At 44.6% G+C, this 20,471-nt stretch overlaps 1 protein-coding gene across 2 annotated transcripts; it reads left to right on the forward strand.

Annotated features, from left to right (window-relative positions):
* Positions 1–188: 188 nt before the first annotated feature.
* On the forward strand, positions 189–19,762 carry LOC139399955 (paired amphipathic helix protein Sin3a-like). 2 transcript variants are annotated; one of them, XM_071145090.1, is made up of 16 exons: positions 189–437; positions 2,065–2,217; positions 2,563–2,718; positions 3,309–3,395; positions 3,622–3,740; positions 4,643–4,853; positions 5,128–5,244; positions 5,344–5,582; positions 5,720–5,903; positions 7,581–8,175; positions 9,507–9,676; positions 10,948–11,121; positions 12,355–12,447; positions 12,567–12,661; positions 15,374–15,578; positions 16,921–19,762. In XM_071145090.1, the coding sequence occupies exons 1-16, from the start codon at positions 189–191 to the stop codon at positions 17,152–17,154; spliced, it is 3,081 nt and encodes a 1,026-aa protein (XP_071001191.1). In that variant the 3' UTR covers positions 17,155–19,762. The 2 variants fall into 2 exon arrangements, with proteins under 2 accessions (XP_071001191.1, XP_071001192.1); XM_071145091.1 differs by lacking the exon at positions 189–437 and having other exon boundaries at positions 2,076–2,217; positions 2,542–2,718.
* Positions 19,763–20,471: the final 709 nt, after the last annotated feature.

The following is a 20,471-nucleotide window of genomic DNA, read 5'->3' on the forward strand; positions in this document are numbered from 1 at the left end:
TGAAGGCCAAGTTTACTGCTTCTTTAATCAGAACAACAGTTTTCAGCTGTGCTAACATAATTGCAAAAGGGTTTTCTACTTTTCTGTAAAAAACAAGGACATTTCTGTGACCCCAAACTTTTGAATGGTAGTGTATATTCCATATTTGGAGGCAACTCATTGTCGATCTCCTTTTCCCCCCACAGCCGATGCAGTCTCCTGCCCTGACCCCGACTAGCCAACCCAACCCATCAATCCCATCCTACGCCTCCCCACGGTCCCCCTCGGTCCAGTCCCACGCCCCGGTGAGCAGCACCCCTTCCAGCGGGCCTCCCCTGCAGAACAACCAGCCTGTGGAGTTCAACCACGCCATCAACTACGTCAACAAGATCAAGAACCGCTTCCAGGGGCAGCCCGACATCTACAAAGCCTTCTTGGAGATCCTGCACACTTACCAGGTAAAAACACAGCGCGAGAGCTGCCCACACAAAGCATTTCATTCAATAAATCTGGCTTCTTTCTGAAGGGTGATTTATTTTCAGTGTAAACAACAAGCTATACAAAAGACAGTGTACACACAGAGATCTGTTCGTAACCTGGGTCACCATTCAATATGAACTTGAGGTTCCATTCCAGTGCTATAACGAAACTGCCGAAGGGGCAGTGGTGCCCTTAGTGTGGTCTCCCTGGTCACTTTCTGGGAACAGGGATACAACAACCAGAGATGTACTGGATAATAATTGCAGAAAGAAACTTTAGAGGAAGGAAATTCAGATCATTCTGATTGTGCGCCGCCCTGGCCCAGTGTCGTCCTGGTTAGGGTTTGGCCGCCCTGGCCCAGTGTCGTCCTGGTTAGGGTTTGGCCGCCCTGGCCCAGTGTCGTCCTGGTTAGGGTTTGGCCGCCCTGGCCCAGTGTCGTCCTGGTTAGGGTTTGGCCGCCCTGGCCCAGTGTCGTCCTGGTTAGGGTTTGGCCGCCCTGGCCCAGTGTCGTCCTGGTTAGGGTTTGGCCGCCCTGGCCCAGTGTCGTCCTGGTTAGGGTTTGGCCGCCCTGGCCCAGTGTCGTCCTGGTTAGGGTTTGGCCGCCCTGGCCCAGTGTCGTCCTGGTTAGGGTTTGGCCGCCCTGGCCCAGTGTCGTCCTGGTTAGGGTTTGGCCGCCCTGGCCCAGTGTCGTCCTGGTTAGGGTTTGGCCGGTGTAGGCCATCACTGTAAATAAGAATGTTAACTGACTTGCCTTGTTAAATAAATACATATATGTAATGTTATTTACATTGACCCTATTATGTCATCCATGGTTAATTCTTGGTGTAGTCTGTAACCAGTGGTCTGATTGAAGTTCTTGGTGTAGTCTGTAACCAGTGGTCTGATTGAAGTTCTTGGTGTAGTCTGTAACCAGTGGTCTGATTTGAAGTTATTGGTGTAGTCTGTAACCAGTGGTCTGATTTGAAGTTCTTGGTGTAGTCTGTAACCAGTGGTCTGATTGAAGTTCTTGGTGTAGTCTGTAGCCAGTGGTCTGATTGAAGTTCTTGGTGTAGTCTGTAGCCAGTGGTCTGATTGAAGTTCTTGGTGTAGTTTGTAGCCAGTGGTCTGATTGAAGTTCTTGGTGTAGTCTGTAACCAGTGGTCTGAAGTTCTTGGTGTAGTCTGTAACCAGTGGTCTGAAGTTCTTGGTGTAGTCTGTAACCAGTGGTCTGAAGTTCTTGGTGTAGTCTGTAACCAGTGGTCTGATTGAAGGTCTTGGTGTAGTCTGTAACCAGTGGTCTGATTGAAGTTCTTGGTGTAGTCTGTAACCAGTGGTCTGATTGAAGTTCTTGGTGTAGTCTGTAACCAGTAGTCTGAAGTTCTTGGTGTAGTCTGTAACCAGTGGTCTGAAGTTCTTGGTGTAGTCTGTAACCAGTGGTCTGAAGTTCTTGGTGTAGTCTGTAACCAGTGGTCTGATTGAAGTTCTTGGTGTAGTCTGTAACCAGTAGTCTGAAGTTCTTGGTGTAGTCTGTAACCAGTGGTCTGAAGTTCTTGGTGTAGTCTGTAACCAGTGGTCTGAAGTTCTTGGTGTAGTCTGTAACCAGTGGTCTGATTGCTGCTTTTGCAGAAGGAGCAGCGAAACGCGAAGGAGGCGGGGGGGAACTACACCCCGGCATTAACAGAGCAGGAGGTGTACGCTCAGGTGGCACGGCTCTTCAAGAACCAGGAGGACCTGCTCTCGGAGTTCGGACAGTTCTTACCGGACGCCAACAGTTCAGTGGTGAGTGTTTCACGTCCACGCTAAAATAGTGCTATATTGCAAGAGATAATGCTTCCTTCACCTGAGATGTTATTTCAGAATGATAGAAGTTGAGTTTAAACTATGTGAGGACATTGAATTACAAACTTGGCCACTGTCATATCATATTGTTATTTTCATATGACTAATACCACCTGTTTTATTTACTACATCATGTGACTCAGACAGGGTGCATGATCAAGATGCACTGATAATGCCTTTCAGTTTGATGTAAAAGTTGTATGTTCTGTGCAGATCTACACAGATGTTGCCTATTTTAAACTCTCACGTTTATCTCTGATCCAGAGTTGTCCCCCTTTTCTCCAGCTGCTGAGCAAGACCACGGCCGACCGGGCGGAGTCGGTGCGCAACGACCACGGCACCACGGTCAAGAGGCCCTTGATGAACAACAAGCAGCGGCTCAACCAGAACGGCTGTCCAATCCGGAGGCATTCTGGAGCGGGCGCCACGCCTCCCGTCAAGGTAAACTAGCGCCCTCTCGTTGACAGTGTCAAGCCTTTGTATGTAAACGTTTTGGTGCCAAACCGGTAGCAGTTGTGAAAGAGTAAATAATTGAGAATAATTTAATCGTTTGACTTTTTTCAATAATTAGGTTATTTTCTCTTGAACCCTATGGCCTATCCACTAGAAGCTAATGGACAATATGGACACAGATATAACAAATGAATACTATATATATATATATATATATATGTATATGTACCATAGATTACCTGTTAATTACCAAAATGACTGAAGATGCCGATAGATTACCGGTAGCTTTGCAACCATAGTTGTCAGACATGCGGCTATTAAGAAACTAGTTAGCAGTAGTAACAGTTGTAATACTGTTCAGACAGCTTAGAATGGTATACTTTTGACTAGAGCGTCCCATAGATCTGTCAACTCTTTAAATGTGGGATTTTTACCTTATTTTTTTAGCTTCTCTTATTTACTGTAGAACTGTAATATACCGCTGAAGCCTCTCTCCCTGTATCAGTTAATTGGTCTACCATGTCAGTGGTAACGTAGTCCTTATTTACGCTCAGTTCTTCTCTTTCCCACCCTTGCAGAAGAAACCCAAGATGTTGGGGAAAGACCATGCCATGGCTGAGGCCAGCAAACACAGCATCGGCACAGAATCTCTCTTCTTTGAAAAGGTCCTTCTGCAATTTTTGTTTTAAACCTAATGTGAATGTTATACAATAACATAAAATGTGATCTATACGAATGACACCTATAAAAATGATTTATTCTGTTCCAACTGAACATGTTTTGAATTAATGAATTGCCTGGTTGTGATGAGACGCTGTCCCCCTAACCCAATTGTAAAGTAATTCAGTGTGTGTTTAAGTGTGTATTTACAGAGCTGCTTTCTTATCATAGGTGAGGAAAGCCCTCCGGAGCTCTGAGGCCTATGACAACTTCCTGCGGTGTCTGCTCATCTTCAACCAGGAAGTGATTTCTCGTGCAGAGCTTGTGCAGCTAGTGCTGCCGTTCCTGGGGTAAGCTTTAAGCAACTATCACCTGCGCCAAACAACCATTTAAAAAACACAATTTATCAGCCTGACTACAGGACGCGCTGCATAGCTGTTGCAACTACCTTCTCTGCTGTGAGGAGTGTAGACAATTCAGTCGTGCTACAGCAGACAAGTAGAGTTAACAGGGCCACCAGCCTCTCAAGATCAGGCTGAGTCGGTAGTATAAAACTCTGACACTCTGAGCATGTCAAAAAGGTGTTGCTAATATGTTTGTTCTTAGGCAAAATGAATGTCCATGATCTTAAAAGCTATAGGCATACTTCTCTATTCCTATTATTGGCCTCCTATACATTGTCAGCTCGGGGAAGGCAGGTAGCCTAGTGGTTAGAGGCAGGTAGCCTAGTGGTTAGAGGCAGGTAGCCTAGTGGTTAGAGGCAGGTAGCCTAGTGGTTAGAGGCAGGTAGCCTAGTGGTTAGAGGCAGGTAGCCTAGTGGTTAGAGGCAGGTAGCCTAGTGGTTAGAGGCAGGTAGCCTAGTGGTTAGAGGCAGGTAGCCTAGTGGTTAGAGGCAGGTAGCCTAGTGGTTAGAGGCAGGCAGCCTAGTGGTTAGAGGCAGGCAGCCTAGTGGTTTGAGCGTTGGGCCAGTAACCGAAAGGTTGCTGGATCGAATCCCAGAGCTGATAAGGTAAAAATATGTCGTTGAATATGCCCCTGAACAAGGCAGTTAACCCACTGTTCCCAGGTAGGCTGTCATTGTAAATAAGAATTTGTTTTTAACTGACTTGCCTAGTTAAATAAAGGTACAATTAAAATATTACATAAAAAATAGATGGCCCTGTTCGTTAACGGCATGTGAAAATACAAGCTTTGTTATTCATCCTGATATTTTTCCGCCCATCTAACACCCATTCTGGAATGTGATCTGCAGAAAATTCCCAGAGCTGTTCTCCTGGTTCAAAAACTTCCTGGGCTACAGAGAGTCCAGCCACATCGAGAGCTTTCCCAAGGAGAGGACCACAGAGGGCATGGCCATGGAGATTGACTACGCTTCCTGTAAGAGGTTGGGCTCCAGCTACAGGGCGCTACCCAAGAGCTACACACAGCCCAAGTGTACAGGGAGGACCCCACTGTGTAAAGAGGTGAGCGTAGCAGTTATTGACAGTCAAATGTTACCCTTCAAAGTCAACCAAATTGAATCAGAGGATCAATAAAAACCTGAGGAATTAGTCAAATACATGTTTGTGTATTGGAAAATTAAGAGCAAAGAAAATACTATTTTAGTCACTTTTTTTTGCATGTGTCATCCTGCCAGTGAAGTCGATCACAGGGGTTTAATTGGTTAGTACTGAGATGTTGTTCATCTTGGCAAGTGACTCAATTAGAGCAGAGGTTTAACAGTATGGTCCATTTCAGGTCCTGAATGACACGTGGGTGTCGTTCCCTTCGTGGTCAGAGGATTCCACCTTTGTCAGCTCCAAGAAGACCCAGTATGAGGAGCATATTTACAGATGTGAGGACGAGCGCTTCGAGGTGAGACTTTCCCCCCCTCTCATGGTAGTTATATTCTAATAGTACAAACCAAAGTATTCTGATGTACTGACATTTTCCATACTGTTCTTCTCCCTGCAGCTGGACGTGGTGCTGGAGACCAACCTGGCCACCATAAGAGCTCTGGAGGCCGTACAGAGGAGGCTGTCGCGCATGACGGCCGAGGAACAGGTCAAGTTTCGGCTGGACAACACCATGGGCGGCTGCTCCGAGGTCATCCACCGCAAGGCCATCCAGAGGATATACGGCGACAAGGCCGCCGACATCATCGACGGGCTCAAGAGGAACCCGGCTGTGTCCGTCCCTATAGTACTCAAGAGGTGTGATATGAAGCGGTTGTGTGATGGACAATAAATGTAAATTAGAGTAATGTAAAGCGGCCTAAGCAACAGCTTCCAGAGAACATGTTGCTGTCCCATGTTAACCACGGTATGTGTTCTGATTGACCTCGTTCCAGGTTAAAGATGAAAGAAGAAGAATGGAGGGAAGCCCAGAGAGGATTCAACAAGATCTGGAGGGAGCAGAATGAGAAGTATTACCTCAAGTCCCTCGACCACCAAGGCATCAACTTCAAGCAGAATGACACCAAGGTGTTCCGCTCAAAGACCTTGCTCAATGAGATTGAGACCATATACGATGAGGTAAGAGGCAGTGATATACCACTTATTTGATCTGATCTATGTGTTAATGTCTCCAAGTATTGATTAAAGCATTTTTTTTATACACTGCTCAAAAAAATAAAGGGAACACTAAAATAACACATCCTAGATCTGAATGAATGAAATATTCTTATTAAATACTTTTTTCTTTACATAGTTGAATGTGCTGACAACAAAATCACACAAAACTTATCCATGGAAATCAAATTTATCAACCCATGGAGGTCTGGATTTGGAGTCACACTCAAAATTAGTGGAAAACCACACTACAGGCTGATCCAACTTTGATGTAATGTCCTTAAAACAAGTATAAATGAGGCTCAGTAGTGTGTTAAAGATCCAGGTTAAAGATGAAAGAAGAAGAATGGAGTGCCTGTATGACCTCCCTACAACGCCTGGGCATGCTCCTGATGAGGTGGCGGATGGTCTCCTGAGGGATCTCCTCCCAGACCTGGACTAAAGCATCCGCCAACTCCTGGACAGTCTGTGGTGCAACGTGGCGTTGGTGGATGGAGCGAGACATGATGCCCCAGATGTGCTCAATTGGATTCAGGTCTTCCTCTTGCAGGACCTGCTGACACACTCCAGCCACATGAGGTCTAGCATTGTCTTGCATTAGGAGGAACCCAGGGCCAACCGCACCAGCATATGGTCTCACAAGGGGTCTGAGGATCTCATCTCGATACCTAATGGCAGTCAGGCTACCTCTGGCGAGCACATGGAGGGCTGTGCGGCCCCCCAAAGAAATGCCACCCCACACCATGACTGACCCACCGCCAAACCGGTCATGCTGGAGGATGTTGCAGGCAGCAGAACGTTCTCCACGGCGTCTCCAGACTGTCACGTCTGTCACATGTGTTCAGTGTGAATCTGCTTTCATCTGTGAAGAGCACAGGGCGCCAGTGGAGAATTTGCCAATCTTGGTGTTCTCTGGCAAATGCCAAACATCCTGCACGGTGTTGGGCTGTAAGCACAACCCCCTCCTGTGGACGTCGGGCCCTCATGGAGTCTGTTTCTGACCGTTTGAGCAGACACATGCACATTTGTGGCCTGCTAGAGGTCATTTTGCAGGGCTCTGGCAGTGCTCCTCCTTGCACAAAGGCGGAGGTAGCGGTCCTGCTGCTGGGTTGTTGACCTCCTACGGCCTCCTCCACGTCTCCTGATGTACTGGCCTGTCTCCTGGTAGCGCCTCCATGCTCTGGACACTACGCTGACAGACACAGCAAACCTTCTTGCCACAACTCGCATTGATGTGTCATCCTGGATGAGCTGCACTACCTGAGCCACTTGTGTGGGTTGTAGACTCCGTCTCATGCTACCACTAGAGTGAAAGCACTGCCAGCATTCAAAAGTGACCAAAACATCAGCCAGGAAGCATAGGAACTGAGAAGTGGTCTGTGGTCCCTACCTGCAGATCCACTCCTTTATTGGGGGTGTCTTGCTAATTGCCTATAATTTCCACCTGTTGTCTATTCCATTTGCACAACAGCATGTGAAAGTTATTGTCAATCAGTGTTGCTTCCTAAGTGGACAGTTTGATTTCACCCAAGTGTGATTGACTTGGAATTACATTGTGTTGTTTAAGTGTTCCCTTTATTTTTTTGAGCAGTGTATATATAAAGCTACTCTAACCTGTGTTTTTTTTTTGCTTCCATTTAGCGACAGGAACAGGCTTCTGAGGACACGGCCCCCGTGCCTGGCGGGCCCCACATGACCCTGACCTACCAGGACAGCCAGATCCTGGAGGACGCCGCCGCGCTCATCATCCACCACGTCAAGAGGCAGGTCGGCATCCAGAAGGAGGACAAGTACAAGATCAAACAGGTCATCCACCACTTTATCCCAGACATGCTGTTCGCCCGGCGCGGGGAGCTGTCGGATGTGGAGGAAGAGGAAGACGAGGAGGAGGAGGAGGAAGAAGACGAAACCGGGCCAGATGAAGACGGGTCAAAGAAGCACAACGGGTTGGCCGGCAGTGGTGGCTCCGCTAAGTCTAAGCTGCTATTCGGCAACACGGGGGCACAGAAACTGCGTGGCCTAGACGACGTCTACAACCTCTACTACGTCAACAACAACTGGTACATCTTCCAGCGCCTGCATCAGATCCTCTGTTTGCGGTTGTTGCGCATCTACGGGCAGGCAGAGAGGCAGATCGAGGAGGACTGCAGGGAACGGGAGTGGGAGAGGGAGGTGCTGGGTGTCAAACGGGATAAGAGTGAGAATCCTGCCGTCCAGCTGAGACTAAAGGAGCCCAGTAAGTCCAGACAACCTTTAAAACCAAACTGCAGCACGCTATGAACCCACTGACCATTAAGGTTTAGATCAAAGGATCACACATTTCTTTTGCACCCAGTTTAACATTTTTCTATGTAGAAAATGTACTTTACCTTCATCATGCAATTTTATATCTGCAAAGCTCTTCCTCTGAAAGTCTGTCACATTGTTTATACTTTTATAATTTTTTTACATGTACAGTACATTTTTTTGACAACGTCAATGGTCCCAACACAGACCTTTGTTCCAATTGCACATAGATACCTTTCCTATCATTTACACCACAACCAGGGGGAGATATACCCTCCAGATGTTTACCTAATCTCAATAGGCTAGCTGGGATCATGACAACTGTCTGTATTTTTAAACCTTCTGATTTCAACACGTTTTGCCAATGTATGGCTCATTCATCCATAAGATACCCTCTGCAACCTCCCCCTAAGCGGAGAAAGCCACACAATCCTTACATTCAATGCTTCAAATATTTCCTGCATGTGAGCTGCGCTCGTTTGTTTCATAGTGGACGGGCACTTGTGAAGCAACACAGGTTAACTATAAATGCTCTGTTATTTTGATACCTGAGAATAAATCAAATGCATCGGTCAAATCAATGCATCAGATCAGACGTTAGTCAGAAGTTCTCCTACTAATAACAGATGAGGGTGAGACATTAGTTACATAACAATGCCTAAATAACATCCTTATAGCCCATAGTGTCATACTATGAAGTGCATCAGATCAGACGTTAGTTACATAACAATGCCTAAATAACATCCTTATAGCCCATAGTGTCATACTATGAAGTGGACGTTGTTGTACACACTATCTCTCATTTCACCAGGCTATATTTTGCCATAATGATCTGATCACACTGTGCTCCAAGGGATGTACATTAAGTAGCATACAGCAACCTTGCCTGGGCCACATTCAGTAGCCAAACGTTGCCGAACGAAATGCCACCAATAGTCTGTTGTATCCTTATTCTAATCTAGGCTACATGTCAGAAAGGCATGTTTGTTCCACATAGAGTATATCTATCTGAACTTTTCAAAACGTTGCATCTTGCTGAACACACCTCTGATGTTGATTGGCAGGTGGAATGATGTCTAATGAGGTTGCAAGGTAAAAGTGGGAGGCGGGACCAGAACAATGAACTGATACACAGAACTAATGAACTGTTACACACATGTAACTTAAAACAGTTTTCTGGGGCCCCTTTTGGCTGGTGAACGCTACTTTCAAAAACCACTTACTGAAAGTATACAAAACATCTGTACTATTACTTTAAATCCTGACCTTCTCCTTTTCCAGTGGACATTGAAGTGGAGGACTACTACTCTGCCTTCCTGGAGATGGTGCGGAACCTCCTGGACGGTAACATGGAGCCCACCCAGTACGAGGACTCCCTCAGGGAGATGTTCACCATCCACGCCTACACTGCCTTCACCATGGACAAGCTCATCCAGAGCATTGTCAGACAGGTCAGTACAGTCTTTTCCCTCCGTTAGGTTCCAGATGGTGAGAAAAAGCCAACCTTAAGGAACATCTAGGCGCCAAAATTGTCAACTGAAATCAGTTGAGGCCCATCTCTTTCAGGCGGTGGGGGGGGGGCAGCAACAGAGCTAAATGGGGGCCCACCCGGCCTAAACAATGATAACTTTGATGGCCGACTTAACCTGTTGCGACGAGCAATCCCGTATCCGGGAGCGTAATTATAGCCTCAAGCTCATTACCATAACGCAACGTTAACTATTCATGAAAATCGCAAATTAAATGAAATAAATATATTGGCTCACAAGCTTAGCCTTTTGTTAACAACACTGTCATCTCAGATTTTCAAAAAAAGCTTTTCAACCATAGCTACACAAGCATTTGTGTAAGAGTATTGATAGCTAGCATAGCATTAAGCCTGGCATTCAGCAGGCAACATTTTCACAAAAACAAGAAAAGCATTCAAATAAAATAATTTACCTTTGAAGAACTTCGGATGTTTTCAATGAGGAGACTCTGTTAGATAGCAAATGTTCAGTTTTTACAAAAAGATTATTTGTGTAGGAGAAATCGCTCCGTTTTGTTCATCACGTTTGGCTAAGAAAAAAATAAATAAATTCAGTCATTACAACGCAAACTTTTTTCCAAATTAACTCCATACATAATATCGACAGAAACATGGCAAACGTTGTTTAGAATCAATCCTCAAGGTGTTTTTCACATATCTATTTGATGATAAATCAGTCGTAGCAGTTTGGTTTCTCCTCTGTTCAAAATGGAAAAATGCACGCACCTGGAGATTACGCAATAGTTTCGACGGAGGACACCGAGCGGACACCTGGTAAATGTAGTCTCTTATGGTCAATTTTCCAATGATATGCCTACAAATACGTCACAATGCTGCAAACACCTTGGGGAAACGACAGAAAGTGTAGGCTCATTCCTTGCGCATTCACAGCCGTATAAGGAGACATTGGAACACAGCCTATTCAAAATCTGTCTCACTTCCTGTATGAAATGTCATCTTGGTTTCGCCTGTAGCATTAGTTCTGTGGCACTCACAGACAATATATTTGCAGTTTTTTAACGTCAGTGTTTTCTTTCCAAAGCTGTCAATTATATGCATAGTCGAGCATCTTTTCGTGACAAAATATCTTGTTTAAAACGGGAATGTTTTTCATCCAAAAATGAAATACTGCCCCCAGAGGTTCAAGAGGTTAATGACTGTGCTCACACCTGGCGTTGTGGTTCCCATCATCAGCTCCAGCACATTGTGAGTGATGAGCTCTGCGTGCGCGTGACAGACCTCTACCTGAGCCAGAGCACCAACAAGGCCACCGGCGGCGCCCTGTCCACCCAGGCCTCCAGAGCGACCGTCGAGGGGGCATACCAGCGCAAGGCGGAGCAGCTCATGTCCGACGAGAACTGCTTCAAGGTACAGTATGGGTGGGTGGATGGCCCACCTGGAATGTTACTGTGTCTCAGGAAAATACTTTGAGTTGCATTTCAACTTTCATGTGTTCTCTCTCCAGCTCTCTGGTGTTCTCTCTCCAGCTCTCTGGTGTTCTCTCTCCAGCTCTCTGGTGTTCTCTCTCCAGCTCTCTGGTGTTCTCTCTCCAGCTCTCTGGTGTTCTCTCTCCAGCTCTCTGGTGTTCTCTCTCCAGCTCTCTGGTGTTCTCTCTCCAGCTCTCTGGTGTTCTCTCTCCAGCTCTCTGGTGTTCTCTCTCCAGCTCTCTGGTGTTCTCTCTCTGGTGTTCTCTCTCTGGTGTTCTCTCTCTGGTGTTCTCTCTCTAGCTCTCTGGTGTTCTCTCTCCAGCTCTCTGGTGTTCTCTCTCCAGCTCTCTGGTGTTCTCTCTCCAGCTCTCTGGTGTTCTCTCTCCAGCTCTCTGGTGTTCTCTCTCCAGCTCTCTGGTGTTCTCTCTCCAGCTCTCTGGTGTTCTCTCTCCAGCTCTCTGGTGTTCTTTCTCCAGCTCTCTGGTGTTCTCTCTCCAGCTCTCTGGTGTTCTCTCTCCAGCTCTCTGGTGTTCTCTCTCCAGCTCTCTGGTGTTCTCTCTCCAGCTCTCTGGTGTTCTCTCTCCAGCTCTCTGGTGTTCTCTCTCTAGCTCTCTGGTGTTCTCTCTCTAGCTCTCTGGTGTTCTCTCTCCAGCTCTCTGGTGTTCTCTCTCCAGCTCTCTGGTGTTCTCTCTCCAGCTCTCTGGTGTTCTCTCTCCAGCTCTCTGGTGTTCTCTCTCCAGCTCTCTGGTGTTCTCTCTCCAGCTCTCTGGTGTTTTCTCTCTCCAGCTCTCTGGTGTTTTCTCTCTCCAGCTCTCTGGTGTTTCTCTCCAGCTCTCTGGTGTTTTCTCTCTCCAGCTCTCTGGTGTTTTCTCTCTCCAGCTCTCTGGTGTTCTCTCTCCAGCTCTCTGGTGTTCTCTCTCCAGCTCTCTGGTGTTCTCTCTCCAGCTCTCTGGTGTTCTCTCTCCAGCTCTCTGGTGTTCTCTCTCCAGCTCTCTGGTGTTCTCTCTCCAGCTCTCTGGTGTTCTCTCTCCAGCTCTCTGGTGTTCTCTCTTGCTTTCATTTTGTTCTTCTGTCCCCATTTTGTTCTTCTGCCCCCCCTGGTACGTTCTCTCTGACATTTGCTGTCTTGTCTTGTTGGTTGTCTTGTTGTTTGACTGGTTTGTTTGTGGTCCAGCTGATGTTTGCGAAGAGCCAAGGCAGCGTGACCCTGACCCTGGAGCTGCTTGACACGGAGGAGGAGAACTCAGACGAACCCGCTGAGACAGAGGTGTGTGTGTGTGTTTGTTAGTGTGTATGGCAGGCAGTCTCCACATGACATTTAGAACAGATTCAGATGAGGCAGGTTCTTGTGTTGTGACGGTAGTTCTCTTCTGGTTCTTTAAACAGCGGTGGTGTGACTACGTGGGACGCTACCTGAACTCGGACTCAGCGTCGCCAGAGCTGCGCGAGCACCTGGCCCAAAAGCCTGTGTTCCTCCCCAGGTGAGGCCTCTGGCTGTGTCTCCCCCGTCTGCACAGCTAACAGCATCTACCCCTAAAGGCTCTCTAAGACAGGCCATGGTACTGTTTCACAAGCCAAAACCAGCTGACAAAAAAAACAAAATGACTCATTTTGAGAATGAGTGCAAGCCCATCTCCCTCTCCACGTGCAGGTCAGTTCCAGGTCAGTGTTTTTTGCACAAACCAAACTTTCAGGGCTTTCTCCCCGTAGCCTCAAACTAAATGGGGCCCCGAGACTTATCCACGAAGCACTTGTTTTGAAAAACTCTGCCAATAGTGATGAACACACACACCAGTTGAACTACAAGTGCACTAGGTCATTTTTGTGTTTGCTTTCCTCAGAAAAGTAGGCCTAAGTGCTAAAAAAAAAAACTATGTTTAGTAGAAATGCTGACGGTGCCTGTCCTGTTTTTGTTAGAGAGAATGTAATTGGCTGTCTACTCGAAAAGCAACTTGTTTCCCTCCATTTCTGCCCCCTGCCTTTATCTCCGAAAGATTGCACTTTACCCTGCCATCTTTTTAAATAGACTCATTATTTATCCATTTATTCACACTTTTTGTTTTACGGGGCCCTTTTATTTATGAATATTGCAATTTTTATATTATATTAGTAGGATAGTATTTATTTCAACTTTCCCACTCAACAGACTAGTCATCAAATCATTGGGTAAAAAAAAGACAAATATTTAGTTAGATTTTCTTTAATTGTGAGAATAAGGCTACAATAGCGGTTTGATATAAACTGAAAGGAGGAAGAAGAAAAAGCAATGAACAGGAGTTGACTTTTCACATTGCGTATGTATGTAAGGGAAGGGAGTATTTTTATACCATGGAGCATATTAGTGTTCTATTGTACAATCATTTCCTCTGTTGGAGGAGAACCATTTGGTTGAGCAGAAATTCTATATGTACAGTGTCCTTAATTGCATTGTCACGACGGCCATTTTTTGTTGTTGTTGTGGCATTGGTGACAGGCGAAAGACCCCTTTTTGTCGGTCCAGAGAAAAGGATTCAGATCAAATCATTTTTCTTTTTTATCAGCTGCCCTGTGTTTCCTGTAATTGTATTCATAGGAAAAACATTCTGTATGTGACTTCTTCTAATCACTGTTTAGATACATGTAAATGTTGTACGGATTGAGATTTGGGGTGTTCAGCATACTCTATTATAATGTGTAAAACAATTTAAGGATACAGTGCACTCCCGTTGCAATCTTTTTGTTGTGGGTGAGGTTTTTATACGAGTTGACCAAGACTAGTGCTGATAACTCATGAAAACCTGGTCAAGCACGGCATCTGCAACACTTGTACAAAAGAGAAGGGGCTTGTGAATAAAATGGTCTGAATTGTATGCTCAAATGTTGGTGTATTTCTTTCCAGACGTCTCTCTGAGCATTGCATGGGAAGGGTGGTTGGGTTCTCTATTAAAGCCCTGAGATGAGTGTTGCACATCAAGCCTGTCTGTCTTTGGTTTTCAGTGCTTGTTGCCATTTTTCAAAAAGGGTGTCCATAATGTATCATATACATTTCAATGGGCTGGAAGGACCCATGCAAAACAGGAACAAAAAAATTGGCGTCAGTCCCCCCCCCTTTTGTTTTATTTTACCCATTGCATATATTTGCTACTTGTCTTGACTGGATATGATTTATCAGTGATCTCACCCACATTTAGTCTGTTTCTCATATCAAGAATATGAGAGGTTGGTACAAAAGTCAATAGGCATGATTCTCTTATTTTCCACCCCTAAAAGTACCTTCAAACAGCAGTGACAACCAGCAGGTTGTCTTTTCAGTTCAATGTTATCCTCACTGCATGGTCATAACTGCTCTGTACGTTGTCAGTGGAAGTACTGTATGTGCACATCAAAGTATCCTTCAACCCATATCCTGGCTTGTTAACCCTTTTGGCGGCAATGTGTAAAAAAAACAAACAACTGAAATGTCCTTTCTCCCATTTCTATTGGAAATTGGCTACTCTAACTGCAATGTCCTAAGTGGCATTGACAAAATATGCTTCGTGGTTTCAGTCCTCGCTCACCTCCACCCTGTGTGGTAAGTACACATTTAAACCTTTCATTAAAGCGGGGTGAATAATAATTGCATTTTTAATGCTTGCAAAATAATTTTTTAAAATCTGGATTCAATTTGATTGACCAAAATATTGTTTGCCAAGGATATTAAAGACTAACAAGAGAATCGACATATGAATGTCAAACGGAAGTGCACTGTACAGGAATACTGCTGCTACTGCAATAGAGCCTACCCTTCCCCTAATCATTTTTGTCCCAGTTAAACTCTTATTGGGTGAGTTGCTATGCATGGGTATATCAAGACAAATCTTTACAGGGACGGCCCGCTCAAATTTCACACATTTTCTGATCTATTCAAATTAACTTTGAGTCGGAAATGGAAAACATTGGCCTAAATGACTTGAGTATTTTGACCTCCTAAATAGCATTAGCGTTGGTCTGTTATTTGGGAACCATGTGTCCTGTCATTTAGCTACACATCCTGTGCTCAACCAATGTTACAAATGGTATGGATATAGTGCATTGCAGTCTAAGTACTCGCATGATTTGACCGAAATTTGCGTAAACTGTCCTTGTAAACTGAATTGCTATGTGGGAAGAGGGCACAGGTAAGCAAGGTGTTACTGGCTCTGGTCTAATGCCAATCTTTCTCCTCTTCCAATCAGGAACCTCCGGCGGATCCGGAAGTGCCAGAGAGGGTGGGAGCAGCTGCAGCAGGCGAAGGCAGCTACGGGGACGTCGGAGAAGTCCCACAGCGCTGAGGACCTGAAGATGGAGTGCATGTTCAAACTCAACTCGTACAAGATGGTGTACGTCTTCAAGTCAGAGGACTACATGTACAGACGCACTGCGTTGACCCGGGCTCACCAGGTAGGCAACACCACCAACCAATGTTCCCGAAAAGAATGTGGGCCACAGCAAATTTCAGGTCTGCTGAATGCAAATTTGAACATTTCTGGAAAATCTGTGCGACTTCCAGCGCGTGTTTACTGTGAACACTTTGGCTGTACTCCCTTTAAGTTTTAACAGTGGCCAAGTAGGCTACTGTGGCTATTTGATCAAAAACAATGGCTAAAATGGATCCCATAATGTTTTAACATGGAAATAGCTGTTCTATCATTCAGCCTACAGTAGTAGCCAATGTGGTGTTCAATGTAGGTCTACATTCCATGAGACTTTAAAAACAACAACATGTGGGCTTGTCATTAACCTGTTAATACACTTGACTGAAAATGTTGTTTGATGCAAGAAACCACTTTACAAAATAAATTAAATTAATATTCCCATACCATTACTACAGAGAATCAGACTAATGCTACCCTCTGCCTATTGGCTACTTTGCTTATTCAAGCCTGTCTCAAAATACAACACTGTCCCTTTAAGACAGTCTCTTTACCTGACTCACTTTTAAAAGATGTCTAGAAAGGCACACATTTTGTGCTCTTGTAAGAAGCAATCACTCCCCTATTGCTGACTACAAATGATCTATAACTGGGCTAATAACTCACTGACTAGCAAAGGGTATGAACAAAATGTGCAACCGTGGCTACATGCAGGGAATACTCTAGAACAGTGGTCAGTTTCTGAGTCCCAGTCACTTTCTGAGTCCCAGTCACTTTCTGAGTCCCAGTCACTTTCTGAGTCCCAGTCACTTTCTGAGTCCAGATGCAATCTGAGATCTACCGCTCAGAATTTTTTAAAACATGACTTAAGTAAGTCTATGCAACATTAACCAACATGAGCCAATTAAAAGGCAAAATCCAAAACAACTAACAATAAACTGAATTCATCAATGTTCAGTATTTTAAATTGTAAAGTCATGTCTTTCTACAACAAATGTTTCCATTTTGGGCAGTAAACTCGATAAAGTATTCAATAATCAAGGCATTAGAATGTACCGTAGGCCACCGAAATACAGCTCCTTCCTCAAAAACATGTACCCAGGGGGACCTGGCTACTATTTCTATTTGGCTGGCAAGTAATGTGCTGGCAAGTAATGTATATGTGGAAAACACTGAAGATATTGGAATATGTAAAGATATTGGAATATGTAAAGATATTGGAATGTGTAAAGATATTGGAATATGTCATATATTGAAATCATTTAGAGAAACATAATGGCCGCTTACTGACGTTTCAACCAACATGGTGTTGGTCAGAGTGCTGATATGATCTTCACTACAGCTAACCCCGGTGTCCCTCCCTTCCCCAGTCCCACCAGAGAGTCCACACTCGCCTGCACCGCCGTTTCCAAGGCTTGGTGGACACCTGGGCCAAGGAACACGTCACCAGCGACATGGCCACCGACACCCGCAAGTGGCTGATGGGAGAGCGTCGCGAGGGTCTGTTGCCGTGCACCACCACCCGGGATCCCCAGGTCCTCTATTACCTGAAAATCAACAGATACCATGTGACGTATCATGGCAGCTCGTCGGGGTCACCTTAGCTCAACCGGGTGACGAGATGACAGGAGTGTGTTACTTGTCGTCATTTTAATACATCAGTTTACAGCAAATTGCTGGATTCTGGAAACTGCCGGAGATGACTTTCTATTTGTTTTATAAGGACTTTTTAAATGGACCCTCCCTATCTTTGCAGCACAAAAAAAAAGCCAAATTTCCTATGTGGCCACTAACCAGTTGTCCGTCAGCCCCCTGAACCCCCACCCACCCCTACCGGCCTGTCTTATGCCACCTTTGAATACAGCAGAAGACATGCTGCGACCGAATACTCTATGAGTGCAAGAAAGGAAGCCGTTGTCGTGAAACGGCTATTGATCCTCGGCTGGACTGATCCTCAGACTGATGAATACTGGTGAGAGCCACGCAGAAAGAGCACGCCATACAGAATGCTTGGCCTCCCCCCCCCCCCCCCCCCTGTTTTGAAGCAATATACACCCATTGAAGTGGTTGAGGAGCACCACACTGCTAAGGGGAACCACAGAAGTCTCTCACAACCACGGTGAGTAGGAAGATTAGCATACAGGCATTGACTATGAACCTGTATTTTATCCAGACCACAAGATGGCTTTTGGATTTTGTATAATTGTAAAGCCTGTGAATGTTTCTTTTTTTCAGTGGTACAGGTATGTATGCTATGTGTCCACAAACATCTCTGGCAGCCGTGGTGTAGATAGTGGGCAGAGTTCTGCAAAAATACCAGCTTTTCCCCCAGTCAGTCAAGTATAGGAACATCAGACTACCCCACATACTGCTGATTTTGTAAATAGCTTGTTGATAGTCGTCCTTTTTGTCAGAGATGTGCATTGATGTGTACCCTAACAGACTTAGTTTAGACCTCGGGTCAAAAGTTGCTGAAGAGAAATAGCCTATATTGAAAATGCTCAAATTTTAACAACTGTTTTTACCAAAGGAACTTTATTAGAGCCTTTTTCCTTTGTGTTCTGTTTATTTCCTGTTATGTCATGTAAGCCTTCATTTAGCAAAGTATAACGTTTTCATTGTCTTGAAATGGATCATTTTATACAAAATGTTTCAAGACCTTATTTGTCTATCTGGTTTTTCACTCAAGTCATTGGCACCAGTTCCCATTCGGAATTTCTGAACAATGAATGTAGCCTAGAAACTATTTACGCTTTCCCTGTACATAATGTAAACGGTTTGTACCCCCTAAACCAATTCTCCATTAATATATCCATCAGAATGTCTGGATCAGTCATCAAATATGGAACCGCTGATCCCATAAATCCATGTCTTATTGTGGTCGGGATGATAGTTGCCATTGGTAACAGGCAGGTTGTTGCGTGTTAAGATTCCCACTTGGATCACAGGTTCCTCCTCCGGGGCTACAGTAGAGGGATCAGTCATGCCACCTCCTCCACAGGACCAATCAGCCACATGCAGCATCCCCATCTCTACTTTCTGGTAAATGTCACTTTAAAGATGACTCAGAGACGTAAGACTCCCGAGTCTGTTTCTGAAGCACAATCATGCTCCGTTAAAATCAATCCAGATGAGATGTGGTTCTGCCTTCTTCACAAGGTATTGATAATGTCTCAATATAAAAGAGAACGGTGGTAATGGCCCCCCAATTATAAACAGCACTGTTTTATAGTGTCATGTTGTACACTTTCAGAAGGTGCAGGTGTAGACACATATATACAATGATTTGTGAAATTGTATTCTGATCGCCAAATCTGGTCCATGTCCATAATAAGACCCACATTGACAACCATATGAGTATATGTGAATGTATACCATTCAACCGCTACAATTGAATCCTCAACAACCAAGCAACAAGCACACTGCATTTGACATGTGATTCCTTTCTCTTTTTTTTATTTTTCTTGTAAGAAGTCCTGTCCCCAGAAAGGTTGCGCCTGTAGTGTTTTGGGTTGGTGGTAATACTTCCATTTTCCCAGTGTTTCATCATCGAATGAATTTGAGTTTCATTTTGTCTAACCACATGTCACACCACTCGGTACCTCTTCACGCCTGACCAGAACCTTCTCATCTGGCTCTGTTTCTGTCCAGCATAGCCTGTAAATTCTGGATGTTAATTCTGATCTCACATGAGAACCTGGGCATTCCGATTTACATGAACAAATGTAAACAAAAACACTTTGGCTATGGACATCAACCAGATCCTCAGATCCACTTGACTGAAGTCTTGCTCCTACACTACCGATGGAACGATCTCATGGAATAGATCCAAGCCACTACACCAGGGAATACTTTGGGGAGAGTTGTGTGTGTGACGTTGAACTGCCACCAATTGATCTGGAAGGAGGACATTTTAACAGCCCAAATAGGACCAGTTTCCCCATCAACGTTTGGCCCCACAAGGCGACTCTGTCAGTGCTGTAACCAGCTAAAGACAATCTCTGGACTGTTTCTATCTTTAGACTGATTTTCATTTTTCTATTTACTGTGTTGAACATGGAGGACAGGAGGACTACCGGGCAGCTGAATTGTATATACAAACTACAAAGACTACATTTGTAGCCCATTTTCTGTGTCCCTTTGTCACCTCTTCTTTGACTTCTATGATGTTGTGTAGTATGGTGTTTGGCATTAAACTCTTATTTGAATAGACTGAAGCCTTGTCCATAGTTTAATTTATTTGAAACCTCTAGGTGGCGGTCAAGTTGCTTGAACAAGAGAAACAGAGTCTGCATCTGTTCTGATTGGGCAAATCTTTGATGCTCCTTTTTGGTTCCTTGTTGTTGCATGTTAAAGCTATAGGTCACCTAAACTTAGAAGGAAGTTCATCATTTTCCTACCTGACGTTTGTCTTGATACAAGCGGATGTATTTCTTTAGACATTTCCTTGACACCAGACAAATAATACAATATGAGTAGAAAGAGGAGGAAGGGAAGCGCTACTGAGGTACACAATAGTACATTTTGGTAGACAGAAGGTGCTCTTTGGTAAACGGGGTAAATTTGTCATCAGAAAGAAAGGAGGACCAAGGCACTCTTCATATAATTAATTAAATGGCCTTTATTAGTATGGCATGTTCAATAGAAACGTTTTTTTTAAACCGACGTGTTTCGGCTGCATGGCCTCTGTACTCCCTGACCAAATAATACAATATATTGAAATGATATGTATATGGTCTCTTATTGCCAATACTGACAAAACACTAAATACAAAAAGGATGAAACATTGTTTTATTAAAGTGGCAGTTGGCATGAGAAACTGTCTAAATACAATTGCATGTTTGGTGTAGTTACATGAAGCATGGTAAATGTCTGTTTAATCTGATATATGATGCTATGTTATGAAATATTTCTCTGAAGA

This window comes from Oncorhynchus clarkii, unplaced genomic scaffold (genome assembly GCF_045791955.1).
Source record: "Oncorhynchus clarkii lewisi isolate Uvic-CL-2024 unplaced genomic scaffold, UVic_Ocla_1.0 unplaced_contig_3814_pilon_pilon, whole genome shotgun sequence".
In the NCBI taxonomy this organism is placed as follows: Eukaryota; Metazoa; Chordata; class Actinopteri; order Salmoniformes; family Salmonidae; genus Oncorhynchus; species Oncorhynchus clarkii.